At 39.9% G+C, this 13782-nt stretch overlaps 1 protein-coding gene across 5 annotated transcripts; it reads right to left on the bottom strand.

The window, feature by feature from the left end:
* Positions 1-395: 395 nt before the first annotated feature.
* Positions 396-13494, bottom strand: LOC146710795 (uncharacterized). Of its 5 annotated transcripts, XM_085453407.1 has the most exons (4): positions 13031-13092; positions 4101-4125; positions 2170-2250; positions 396-1547 (listed from the first exon to the last, which is right to left on the bottom strand). In XM_085453407.1, the coding sequence occupies exons 3-4, from the start codon at positions 2213-2215 to the stop codon at positions 682-684; spliced, it is 912 nt and encodes a 303-aa protein (XP_085309533.1). In that variant the 5' UTR covers positions 2216-2250; positions 4101-4125; positions 13031-13092; the 3' UTR covers positions 396-681. The 5 variants fall into 5 exon arrangements, with proteins under 5 accessions (XP_085309533.1, XP_085309535.1, XP_085309532.1 ...); XM_085453409.1 differs by lacking the exons at positions 4101-4125; positions 13031-13092 and adding an exon at positions 13437-13494; XM_085453406.1 differs by lacking the exon at positions 4101-4125 and having other exon boundaries at positions 13031-13086.
* Between the last annotated feature and the right edge of the window lie 288 nt (positions 13495-13782).

Raw genomic sequence — 13782 nt, 5'->3', positions numbered from 1 at the left:
ATTAACACCTAATCAGTGTTTGAAACTGAGAGATAAAAATGTCTTGTTGCCATGTCAGCGAGGTTATCTGCAGCCCGAGCGCAGCAGTAACCAGATGCTGGTTTTAGTTTCACAGTGACTGCACAGACATTAAAAAAGTGTAATGTTTCTCATGTAACTCTGAGCAAGAATGAGATAATTTCTCAAAATGTTAATGTTTGGATTTTTACACAGAAATGGTGAATCTGAATCCGTCTTAAGAAACTCAACGTGTAAAGGTGATGCATCAAAACACAGAAACACTCAAAATCTCAGGCCTCAGTTGCAGGGTATTTTTCATACCAGAAACAGTGAGGGACACCATAAGCATTAAGATGTGCATGCTAAAGGATGGAGTAATTCCCCCCCCCCCCCCCCCCCCCCATTTCTACAGGAACCATGGCTAAACATTTAGTGTGGAGTTTTTCTCTTGGATAAGCTTGCTTGCTTGAAGTTCTTATTTCTGTCCAGTAGGGGGTGGAAGTGGACTTTAGTTCTCAGCTTTGTAGAAGCTGCACAAATATATAAATGCCACTTTTATTATCAAGGGGAGGTGAAATGGTGGGTGATGGTTTAGTATGCTATTAAACCCACTCATATAAAGCAACATATAAAGGAAGCAGTGTATACATGGTATACAGGGAGTCTTTCTTCAACCATTTCTTACATGACAGAGCAACACCGGCAGCTCCTGTGCGTAGAACTGCCTTTTCCCTCTGTTATGCCTGGTGGAGATGTATTATGTGACTCTTTATCACCTTCCTCTGCCTGCACATCGATTCCAGCTCCGTTTCCACCCGAGGGAATAACCTGAACTGCTTCATCTTTGGACTCTTTCCCGGTGCCTTGCTCTGCTACCTGGTCTAATGGTGAATAAAGTGGAGGAGGCATTTCAGGTCCTAAGACATGCTCTTCTCCATCCTCCGTGATTATCACTCGTTCCACAGTGATCATGCCTTCCTGCTCCTCTTGGCTCTGACTCTGGTCTGTTGTAGCATCAGCGTATCCCAAGAACACAAGTGTGACAGGACTTTCCTCCAACATCTGATTCTCCACAATATCTACTTTTTCCAAAGTGTCTCTCACTGCCATCGTGTTTTTATCATCTGTGTTTCCCACATTTACAACACACTTCTCACTGCTCAGCTCAACTTCTAAATCATCGCTTCTAGAGCCGCCGAATGGCCTGTAGTCTTCCTTTGATGTGCTGGGATGGGTATGAAGCGACAGGCCTTTTTTCTCTGAGCCTTTGCTAGCTTCTACTGTCTCTGTCTTGGTTGGTGTGACTGTGACTTCATTCAGCAGCACTTTCATCCCGACCCCATCGATGACACTCAAGATCTGCCCGAGCTCTTTAGACGAGGGTTGATCTGCTGACCCACTGATAGTGTGGATGCTCCTCCTGCCGTCGTCAAAGACAGTGGTAGCCTTTGGAGCACCAGCTGGTGTGGACACAGGAGCCACTGACCTAACGATGGTGGCACCTGTCTTGGGGTCCCGCTCTACCTGCACCTCCAACATTCCCAGGACTGCAGTCACAAAAGACAAAGTAAAATGCTTACAGTGAGGCAAATCAAAAGGCCCAGTTATAATTAAATATTCATATTGATCTAATTTCAAGTCATTCACAGACTATGTGAGACCTTTATTTTTCCTAACAAAACTGCTTTTAAATGTTTCATAGGCCTGGGTGTTAACAAAAAGTGAGAAAGTACTAAGGTCAATGCCAGGTCATGAAACGGAGCTTTTGTGTTACTAATGTGAGCCGGCACAACAGAAATTATAGGGGCACAATGAGCAAAATGTAGCACGCTTATTCTCTACACACAGCCCTCCAGTGGGCATTAAAAATTAACCAACAGAAATAACAAGAAGGCTAAATATAACATTGTTCCCAGGCCTTTCACTGCAGTCCCTTCATTAAGTCGTATCCTGGGGGCTGAACTTGGACGGAGCAACATTAAATAAAGAGGTCATCATTTCCAAGGGAAGGACGAAGAGGGAAATACAAATAACTGAGGATAGCCTTTTGCCAAAATTTAGGTTTATCAACTTGTACAGTTGGCATTTTCACTGGTAAACATTTTTGTCATGCACACTTCATTAGCATTCACAAAATTCCATCATCGATAGTCCATTCCTGTGTCTCACCTGATCGGCCATCTTGCCCACCTTCATGCAACATCCTTTGCGCCATTAGTACAGAAAAGGGACCCACAGGCAGTTTGTTCCCTGAGAAAGAAAACATAGACATGGAAATAACTGTATTTTCAGTGCAGTGTACGCACAGAGTGTTTTTACTTGCTTTTCTATTTGATGTTAATGAACACAAATCACCTGACTGACAATGTCTTCATTAAGGATGTCATTTGTGCACTATCTATATTAATAGGCACAGTTATTACTGAGACAAGGTGATATAATGAACATGTGCCCAACACTGCTAACAGTTTTCCATTTATCATTACACTGCTCACTCACAAGATTAGACGCGCATAAAAAGAGTGTGGAGGTTTCAGGATGACGTGCGCAGACGAGTTTTGACAGTTCACAAATTTGCTCTCACCACAACTGAAGGAGCGATAGCAACACCCCTTTTCATAATATAATAATAATAATAAGAAGAAGAACAAGGAGAAGAAATACTTTATTTATTCCAATGGTTGGGATAAATAAAGTATTGTTACATGAAAAACAACTTAGCTCAAACATAGTATCTTGTAGTTCTTAAATACGTTTACTAAGGGATGAGCTCAGTTAAATAGAGAATTGAGGTACTTTGACTGCGCCCTTCCCAAGGGGTCATCACAGCAGATGGATCTGCACAGATTTTCCTTCCTCCTACTCTGGAACAGAACTTCCCGTTCATCTAAGCCAGGGACGTCAAATTATTTTACACTGTGGGCCACTGGTTCAGGCCAGTGAAAGTCCACTTTTAGTCAGTGTAAAGAACAACTACACATTTATTATTTTTGTTTTTTTTAAATAAAAAAGAACAACATTTCAACAATACAGCTCAGTTTCTGCACACGATAAAGATGGGCTTAAATTATAGGAAATAAATGTTTAAAATTATAGGAATATTTCTCTACCCTGTAATTATAATCCCATAATCCACAGATAAATCATACATTTCTTCAGTAGATAGTGTAGATTTTAGATAGTGAAAAAACAGGAACTTTCTGTTATTTTATTGTTTTAGTGTACTTGCTTATTTATACCTATTTAGTGTCCTATGAATACCATAGAAGAGGAGTTTATCAGTGGGAAAAGCTGTAAAACTTAAGAAAAGCCGTCCAATGGGCCTGATTGGAGCCAAAGATTCCGGCCCCTGGCCCTTATGTTTGACACCACTGGTCTAGGCATACATTAGCTTGTAATACTCTAAGGGTATTGTGTCTCCTCCCAGTGATGGTGCAAGACCTCTGCATAGTGCTGAGTATAAATATAGGCCATATCTTATCTAGAAAATATACAAGAAACAAAAACAGAGATTAAAAAAAGCCTTTAAAATCGTTGATTTCTTTTCTCTTTTCTCTTTATGATTTATTTATTTCCCTGGAAACAACATGTGAGTAAATAACAGGAAGTTCCAATTTTCTCCTTTAACATAATTAGGGTTGATTTTTTGTATGCATCTGTCTGTTTATTTATATCTCAAACACTAACATCACTCATATATTTCACTTAGTGTCAGATGTTCACTGCTTCATATCAGGGCTGGATGTGCTTTTATAATGTATACACTCTTTTTACTTCTGTGTCCCTCCCAACTCCATAGAAGCTTTGTTCACAATGTGGAGATTGGCCAAAAAGTGCTGTGATAATGGTCTTCTTGTAGCACACAGAGTCAGAAGGAATTTAAGTAATGTTGTTACGCTCAAAGTAGAGCTCTTTCTCAGCCACGGCTCCATTCTGTCACACAGACTTAGATTATTATTCTTCAGGCAAAGACTTAGTTATGGCAAATTATCATCTGCCAAGAAAGAATGGTTTCTAGGCAGGCATAGTGATGAAAAGTGACAAAATATGATAGCAGCTGATGGTAAGCTAATGGCGGCTACGTGCAGCTGACTTCTTACCTTGCACGTCCTTGTCAGTGCCAGCCTGTGGGTAAAGGGAAGAGACTATTTTAAGTACTCCCCATGGTCAGACACTCAAAGCAGATACTGAGTCTGCAACTTTAAACTCATGCCTCTGCCCCTCGCTTTCCCGAGTCCTCCCCAGTTTGTGCCCTGCTGTAAATATTTCACAGCCATCGTCAGAGAAGTGTTGAATCAAGTTTAGTTCCATCAAGTTAAAAGAAGCTGAGACTGTCTTGCCCAACAACCATTTCATGCCTGATACTGGCTGTCAGCATGAGACAGAGCTAAATGTGGGCTGGACCGCACAGTGGAACATTTGGTGGAGGCCAGAGGTCAATAAATACGACACATTTTTTGATAGAAGAAGAAAATACATGCTAAAATGTATACATGATGCTAAGGCATTACATTAGTACAGCTTGCATTGAAAAACAAGCAGGATGTTGTCAGTATTTACCTAATTTCAGGTAAAGGTCTTGTTGCTCCTGTAAATATATTTAATTACTCGCAAAAACCTATCCTATGGATATTTTATTGCTAGGCCTACAGTGCTTGTCCACTTTGCTCATGTATGGAAACTCAGACATGTATGTTAATGTTATCATGTTATTATTTTCATTAAATGTTAAATGTTCATTAAATCCCAAAGTGCCACTGCACTAAAAACTGTTTTATTTACAAAAAACAGCATATACATAATGTGAACAATATACACATACATGTAACGTACACGTATTGTGAACAGTGTACATGTATGTTTTGAGATCAGCTAATTAGGATATGAGTGTTCTAAAAATAATTCCCATAAGCTTTAACGATGTGTATTATCCTGGTACCCCAGGCAGTTAATATAATGTACTTCCTCCAGATTAATTAATGTGTCTAGGAGGAGTTAGGTAAGAGATATAGATATAGATGTACAGACAATTTAATATTTTGTATCAGGAAAAGAAAAATGTCACATTAAAATTAGTGGTGTCAGCGTTAATCTCGTGGAGATTTGCCACGTTAATGTGGTTATGTCGTTAACGTCATTTTAACGAGATTAACGCTGACAGCACAAATTAAAATATGAAGTTACTGTTGTTGTTGTATATATGTAAATGCTTACTCAACCTAGGGCACATCTTCCTATTATACTTGAGAGCAGCTTGGTCATCTGGCTGAAGCCGTGCAGTCACTAGAGTCTGTGTTTTTTTCTTAAGAGACCTCTTTTCTGGCAACCGCTGCCCCCTCTGTCTCATCCTCAGGCGTCTTTTGACTTTTAGTTTGTTCCCTGACACACATGCACACACGCACACATTGTCGTAGACATCATGTGTGTCAACACAAAACGACACACATTAGAGCTCATAATATAAATGATTCAGAGCAGTGGACACTGTGTCTGTGTTTATGTCGTACGCCCTAGGCTTTAATCCATCACGTCAACTGTCACATGGCTGCCTTCTTTTTGAACTCATCATGGCTAGCAGAGCAGTGGGTCTGTGACAGAATACTGTATGCTTCATGGCAAACATTCACATCTTTAGAAAACGATGAGTGTGAGCCAGTAAAATGTAGATTATGTTGACTCGTTAACTTTGACACAGTCAAATCAGTGATTCGATCAACTGCATCTGAATGAAACTGTTTAAATGTGGCTGTGTGTTCAGCAGCTTAGCACAGGACTGAGCTGAAAGCTGTAAATTGCATGAAGGACAGGAGGTGGAGTTGTTTCACTGAGCCGCTGGCCTCTTGTGAACTTCCTCTGAAGAAGGATGTCGAAATAAGAGTCAAGGAAAGTTCAAACTCAGAAAATCAAGAAAACGAAGCAGAAGGACAGAGCTGGAGGAGAGGCGGCAAGGATGGGTCAGATAGGAGACTAGAGTAAATGTTGGGAGATTGTATCTGCAATAATCATGAACGGATGTTTCAGCAGATAATTTTTTTTAAATAATAATAATAATAATAATAATAATAATAAATTTTAATTTTAATTAAAAGGCACCTTTGGTGACACCCAAGGACACTTAACAATAAAATAATAATAGAGATGACAAAATGAAGAACAATAGAAACAAAGTGCAAGATAAAATTAACAAACAGCGTTTTCACAGTGAATATGCAGATTTGAACAGATGAGTTTTGAGTTACATTTAAGCTGGAGGAGAGAACCAATGTTTCTTATATCTGGGGGTAGAGAGTTCCACAGTCTGGGAGCAGAGCAACTGAAAGCAAGAATAGATGTAGACTGGTGGAAAGAGGAGGACGTAATCTGTTAATGCTGCGTAGATGGAAATAGGCAGTGAGATTATTGATGTGCAATTTATAGGATAGGGAACTGTCTAGGTAAGATGATACCTAGGCTCTTAACCTGAAGTGAAGGGAAAACTGTGGAGTTATCAATAGTGAGTGAGAAAAGATTTGCCTTCAAAAGTTTGTATTTAGTTCCAATAAGGAGATTTCAGTTTTATCCTCATTGAGCTTAAGAAAATTAGAGCTGAACGAGGATTTTAATTCAGATAGGCATTCTGTAAGGGAAGAAGTTGGGAGGGAAAAATCAGGCCTGCAGGAGAGATATAACCGGGTGTCATCAGCAAAACAGTGAAAGTGAAGATCCAATTTGTGGAAAATGGTACCAAGAGGGAGGATGTAAATTATGAAGAGAAGAGGGCCTAAGACTGAATCTTGGGGTACACCAGAAGTGACTGAGAATAGACAAGAGCAAAATGATTTAAGTTGAATAAACTGGGAGCGGTCATGGAGATATGATTGGCACCAAGCTAGGGGTGTGTCAGAGATGCCAAGAGAGGAAAGTCTGCTTAGACACAGCTTATATGTAAGCAGCTCAAAATAATTAAAGGAGCACTATGAGAAAAATCAGAGGTCAGTGAATAAAAAAAGTCCTGGTCAAGCAGGTTTTCTATCAATTGGAAGGTCAGTAGTTTGATCCCTGGATATTCCAGTCTTCAGTTTTAATGTATCCTTAGAGAGAATACTGAACCTGCTTCATCTATTAGATATATTTGAAATAAATCCTTAAATATTAAAATAACACCTTTAAACCACTTAAATGTTTTGTCTAGATTAGAGTTGTCCTGATCAGTGATGGTAAAGTTGACTGTTGAGATTTGTAGATCAGTTCCCCATTCACAAATTAAATTAATATCATTATATGATTCCCTTTAATCAACTGAATCTGCCTTGCTATGTTTTACATTTACATACAATCTCCACATATAGAGACAAAGTCCCCAGTCTGCAACCCACAGAACCTCTTATTGCTAGACACCACAGGGCAGCCCCAGAGATGCCATGTCCATGGCCTAACAGGTCAGAGCTGATTTGGTGAGCTGATGGGCACCTGCGCAATGTTAATGTGTGGCAGTCTGAACATAATGTGTAGCCTATATATGACCAAAACCATCTGCCAGTGTTAACAGACCAGAAGGGCCCATTCAAGGGATCAAGACAAACGGCCAGCTGCCTGGCAGTGGTCCTCTTACTCGTTCTGCAGTCCTGGCAGAAAGACTGAGGATTGTATTGCTGCCATTTTGGATCTTACTGAGTATGAGTCAGGCCAGCAGCCTGCTGTTGTCTGAGAGTGACAGAGAAAAGATGTCACAGCTCAGCACCACAGCCCAGAGACCCAGACATCTTGCTCAATGCGATCTGTCACTCATTGTCGGGAGTGACATCCTGAAACCTGACAATTGGGTGTCTTAACACTTTAGGCCAAAAACTAGCAGTCCTACCTGCTGTAAGTTACCTGCTTTGGTAGTAGAGCGTCTTTCGAAATACATGATTTTTTTTATTTACATTGAGTTTGATGTGAAACATCATTGAAAGACATAATGTTATTGGTCAAAAGTGGTTGCTTATATACACATTAAATGAGAATTTTCCAGTTTTTCCTTGTTTATCAGAACACAGTATCCATGATGGAGGAACACTACAAATATACTGGAGAATATCATCATGTATTTCTTCCATGGAAAACAAATACTACTTCACATTTACTGCCACAAAGAAGAAAGGAGGTATTGTTGTATCTTTAGGCTCGACTGCAGTGCGGATGGTCTGCTCCTGCCGTTAGCAGTGCACATGCCTGAGGCTGCGGGTGTTTGGAGAACGCAGAAATGTGCTGCACAGTGTGTGGGAGGCTTTTGCAGTGTGCATGATGCAGCACACGGCTACTGGCTGCATAGACAATTTAGGCTGTTATGTCTTGTTTACTTTAAAAAGCTTATATCCTTCCTTCAGGGAACAGTTTAGCAGTCAATGGTATGCATAGTGGCTTGCAGCAAACAGTGCCCATCCAATATCAAATAAAGGTCCTTTTCTGACGTCATCATTACAGGAGGAGACGCTTGCATTTTCTCTCAGTTTTCAACACAAAAACAGCCAGAGTTTTATGTAAATGCATTTTCTTCTGTGCACCACTTGGTTGTGGTGAGAGGTGTCTGTAAGATTTCTGCCATTGAAACACAACATGTAACTGAAAACAGCTTGCACATGTGTGGATTGGAGCAAATCAGACATAATAAAGTCCAAGTGACCCAACCCAAAACATCTGACTACACGTCAGCTGGGGAAATATCTCACTCTGGCAGCCACAAGATATGGCCTGATATAAGGGTGGGGCCTACCAGCGGCCAGTTTTTAACACAGCTAAAAAGAGAGCAACAACTCCAGATCCCTGCCTCAGTTTACACTGCAGTCACAGTTTAGCTGAAGGTCCAGTGAGACCGTCCTGTGTCTGAATGGCAAGCATGAGGCCACTGAAAGCTTTATGAAGTCATAGGTGCAAATAATAAATAAAGAGAAATGAAGCAGCAAAAAGGAAACTGGGGAGAGCAAATTGGGCGTGTGTTGTGAAAATCTCTTGAGTATGACGTAATTTTCCATTTCAGCGTCCCATTTTCCATAAAGGAAAAAAGGCACAATTCACTGTAAAAAACACTACATTTTTTTCAGTGTAGCCGTTCTCCCAGATGTTAACAGCGAAGCATATACAGACTGGCTGTTATTTAGCACTTTTCTACTGTATTTGAGCACTCAAAGAAACTCAGGGTTCAGTATCTCACCCAAGACGTTTTTTGACATGTAGACTGTAGCAGCCTGGGATCAAACAACCAATCTTTCAATGAGCAGTGGATCTGCTCCACCTTCTGAGATACTAATGTCTCCTCTGTGGTTACCCAAACACTGTACATGCTTCTATGAAACAAGTATTTAGGACTAGTTAGCTAGCCTGTTGGCATGTAAAGATAGTATGGTGAGGTAGTTCTTAAAAAGTAACAAATAAACAGCACTTAAAGACTAAATTCTGAATACCAGGAAGACTTTGGACCTAGCAGCTGTTGCTGGTTACTAACAATCAGTGTTGGTCAAGTTACTTGAAAAAAGTAATTAGTTACTGATTACTGATTACTTCTCAAAAAAAGTAATCCAGTTACTTTACTGATTACTTGTTTTCAAAAGTAATTAATTATTTAGTTACTTAGTTACTTTTAAAAAACATGATACACTACCTGAATGCTTGATAAAGCAATAGACCTTTTGGGCCAATGCTATTTTTTCTGCATAATCCATCATATAAAAGTGAATCAAATGGAAAAGTGTCTTTTTAAAAATTTGTTTATTACTTTTAATCTTAACTTTATAAACAGTGCATCAAACAAAAATTAAATTAAATTCAACAGTCTTTGACTTTAATAAATTTGTTTAACATTTGAACATATTTCTGCACATTACACCATATTTTAAGAAAATAAAGGCTTAAACTGTATTTCTGCATACTCCAGCATATAACATAAATTATTTTTGTGTATACACACATCTTTTCATATAAATAAAGCAAAAAATAAATAAATAAAATAAATAAAATTAACAAAAACATCTTTTAACAGTTGGTAAAGTGCAGAGATGCATAATATTGAGATTACAAAAACAGAAAATGCTATTGCATGCTACATTCAGGCTGTTAATCCAGTCTCAGTTTGTGGCAACCCTGAAAAAGACCTATGTTTTATTGTTTTCTTTTGGACTGAAACAGTGGTTATATCGCATCAGCAGAAGCTTCTCAAACCTTCTATCAGACATTCTGTTCCTTTTTGGGGAAAGCACCAATCCACCTAAACTGAACAGCCGTTCCACTGGTGCACTGGATGGAGTTGGACTGTTGTATTTCATGTACATCTTTTTGAGATTTGGGAACTGATTCAGAATCTCAAGCTCATAGCCTGACCTTAAAAAGTCAGTTATTTCTTTTTCTGCTGAGAAGCTTTCTGTGGGCTGATTCTGAAATTCAAAAAAGTCCATTTCGGCTGGGCTGGCTGGGATTTGGGACACATTAGTGTTCTCAGTTGCAGGAGCAGCTTTACGACACTCTGTTATCAGGAGCTCCTTCACATACTCTCTCCTACGCTCATCTCTCAGCCAACGAAGTTTAAACTTGGGACAAGTGGCCGCTGCGAGAAGTCCTTCTTGGCTGTCCAGAACAGCATCAAAACGAGTCTTGATGGCCTGTAACATACAATATGATGCAACTAAGAATAAAATTATTTTACTGTATAATTACCTATTGTCAATATTTTGTGGGCTTTACAGCTCTAAACCATCTATATTTTCTATTATCAATACTGTATGAGATTTAATTTTGGCTGAGGCTTTTGTTGATATTATGATTAATATTCATGATTAATGATGATCAATGTCCCTGATATTTAACAAGGGGTGAATACTTGGTCTTTTATTCTATCATTTTAATAATTGTACCCACTGCTTAAAACAAAGTATAACATCCACCCACTGTGAATGGTATAATAAATTTAACAAATCCACCCAAAGCAATTAATAATAATCTTACCTTTACAATGACATCTGGAAGGCTGGCTGTCATTCTAGAGAGGTCATCTTTCAGGGCAAGGGTCTTTGACATCAGGCTTGTGAGTGTTGGCAGTAAAGCCCCGTAGGTGCACTCATCCCCTTGTAAGATGTCCAGAGCCACTGTCAGGGGCTTCATCACAGTACAGTACTCTTTCAAGAACTGGTACTCCCTTTCATTAAGGCACTTGATTCCCAGTTTTACACACAGGGGATTAAGTTCATTCAAGGGAATTGTGATGATTCTAGAAATGGCCTCATACAGGGAATTCCACCTTGTGGATGTCGGTACCATTAGTTTCCTCCGACTGACTTCCTCCACCTGTTCAGAGGCTAATGTTGATCGACTTGCTTTAGTCCAAAGAGCAGAACATTTTGCAATGCTACTCCTATATACAGCCTTGGTGTCTGCACAGGAATTTAGATGTTTGTCAACATCGCTTGTTGAAATCAAGTTAATTGTGTGCGATGCACATCTGTAGTGTGGAGGGAGGCTGAACTGTGCATCACCAGATGCAGCTGAAAGAGCTTCTATGACATCAGTAAAGGTCGGTTCCTCGTCATCACCTTCTTCATTTTCAGATTCAGACTCCAAATGACAGGGCTGACATACTCTGAATGCTTTGGCAAAATTGGATGCATTATCCGTTACAGTGGCAATAACTTTGCCTTGTAGTCCATATGATGAATGGATTTCTTCAATCTCTGCTCCAATTACATCATAGGTATGGCTGCCTCTAATTCTCTTGCATGCTAGAGCGGCCTTGTTGTGTTGTAATGTGGAATTAATCCAGTGAACTGTTACACCCATAAAACTTTTATTATTTACCGTCCAGATGTCAGCAGTGGTGGAAACAAACTCTGCCTCTTCGAGTGTAGCCTTCAAGTTAGAGTTCATTTTGTCATATTCTCTCTCAAGGTATCCTACAAATGACTTTCTCTGGGGCAGCTTGACACCACTTTTAGTTGGTATTTTTTCTACGATGCGTCGGAATGATTCAGAGTCAACAGTGGAAATCGGCAACATGTCCTCGACGATATAGGCAGCGACAAGCTTCTTCAGTTCAGCGGCACTAAGTCCTGTCGCTCTTACGTCTAGTTTAACCTGTTTAGCAGGAGTGGGTCCATCTGAGGTTTGCCCGGTGGAAGTAGATGTGGTAGCCACAGCGGTCACGTCAGTGAGGGGATCCTGGGGGTTTTCTGTCAATTTAACATTCTTGTGGCAGCGTGCTAGGTGCTTGCTCAGGTTGGAAGTGGAATTTTTCGACGTAGAAAGAAGTTTTCTTCCGATGCAGAGTGTACAACGTACGCTTATGTTTTTGTCGCTTTTTAAAGAGTCAAATTCAAAATAATGTCGGTATTTCCAAGTATTAAATGCTGCACGATCGTACTCTATCCCTCGCTCCATGTTTTCTATTGTTGACACACGAGCTACCATAGCCGTCGCACTCGCTTGCGTCATTGTCATGAGACATTCTCGCAAAAAGTTCACGGTTTTAGTAACGCAGTAACGCAGCGTTCCTACGGGAAAGTAAAGGTAATCTAATTACCGTTTTTGCAATAGTAATCCCTTACATTACTCGTTACTTGAAAAAAGTAATCCGATTACAGTAACGCGTTACAAGTAACGCGTTACTGCCCATCTCTGCTAACAATAGCTAGTAGCTAGGTATTTTCAGGGTAATATGAACACAACAGGACAGAAAATGTATTTTGAAAATGCTAAAGGTGAAGTGTGAAGATCCTATAAAAAAAAACTGGATTCAGGCAGGCCTACAGACCACTCAGTGACTTCTTGGTAACCACCAATCTCGGTGGAAATTGTGTATTCCGCGACCGGGCAGAAAGTGTTTGTGGGCAGTTGCTAGCACAGCGCTGCACAAAAAAACTCCTTGTGTTAACTTTGGCCACTAGCATACTCCTGCCATCGCCAGTAGCTTGTGCTGACTTGTGTTCCGACTCATCTGCAAACATTTCAGACACTTCAGATATTATTTAAATTACACTTTTGGGTTGACTTTGAGACAATCAGCTATCAGCACAAGAAAGATGCAAACCTTTTTTTTCCCCCAGTCTCACTCCTGAGTTTCTCCTCTTTTTACAGTATGGATACCTCTCCTGGTGACGCAAGGAGAACTCAGGTCAGTGACAGGAAAAAAGTTTGAAATAAAAGCATTTGAAGTTGTCATCAAAGGGAGGATAATAGTACATTTAAAACATGTTTAGTGGCCAAACTCTGGATGTCCATGTGTGGATACAGTAAGATAAAGAAAGCTTGTACAGTTTCACACTCCTTCACATTGTTCAGGATTCATACAAACTTTGACCACATACTTCTTCTAATTATTTTCTAACACTGAATGTTTCTGAAAGCATTGAACTGTCTGTACTGACTTCAGAAACATATTACCATGAGAGGATTTGCTTTCAAGTAAGTTTCTCATTTTTTAAGTCAGTACTTACCCCTTGTCCACCCTTTGTAAGTTACCTTCTAAGAGCCAAATTGCCAAAAAAAAAAAAAGGCAGGTTACTGCAAGATGAAGCAGCAGAGACGGCTGTTTTTCCTCCTGCTTAAACCAGAGAGAACTGAGAACACGGTTCATATCGCTGTGGGTTACACCCGCTTCTAATAGAATTCTTTGGTAACACCCCTTTACTGCCGTGTTCCCTAAAGACAAGGACTTGTTCTGTGTAAAAGGAGTCTACTGAGAGACACAGACAGTGAGAAAGAGTAGAGGGGGGATATTTTTAGGAGATGTGACCGACATATTAAAGCATTGGCAGAGTTCAGGGATACCGAAAGAAATAC

This window comes from Copadichromis virginalis, linkage group LG4, assembly GCF_057382275.1.
Source record: "Copadichromis virginalis isolate Kocher_CV1m ecotype Utaka linkage group LG4, C_Virginalis_male_GT1.1, whole genome shotgun sequence".
NCBI classification, from domain to species: domain Eukaryota; kingdom Metazoa; phylum Chordata; class Actinopteri; order Cichliformes; family Cichlidae; genus Copadichromis; species Copadichromis virginalis.
The sequence above is the reverse complement of the archived record's forward strand: the minus strand, read 5'-3'. Positions and strand labels throughout refer to the sequence as shown.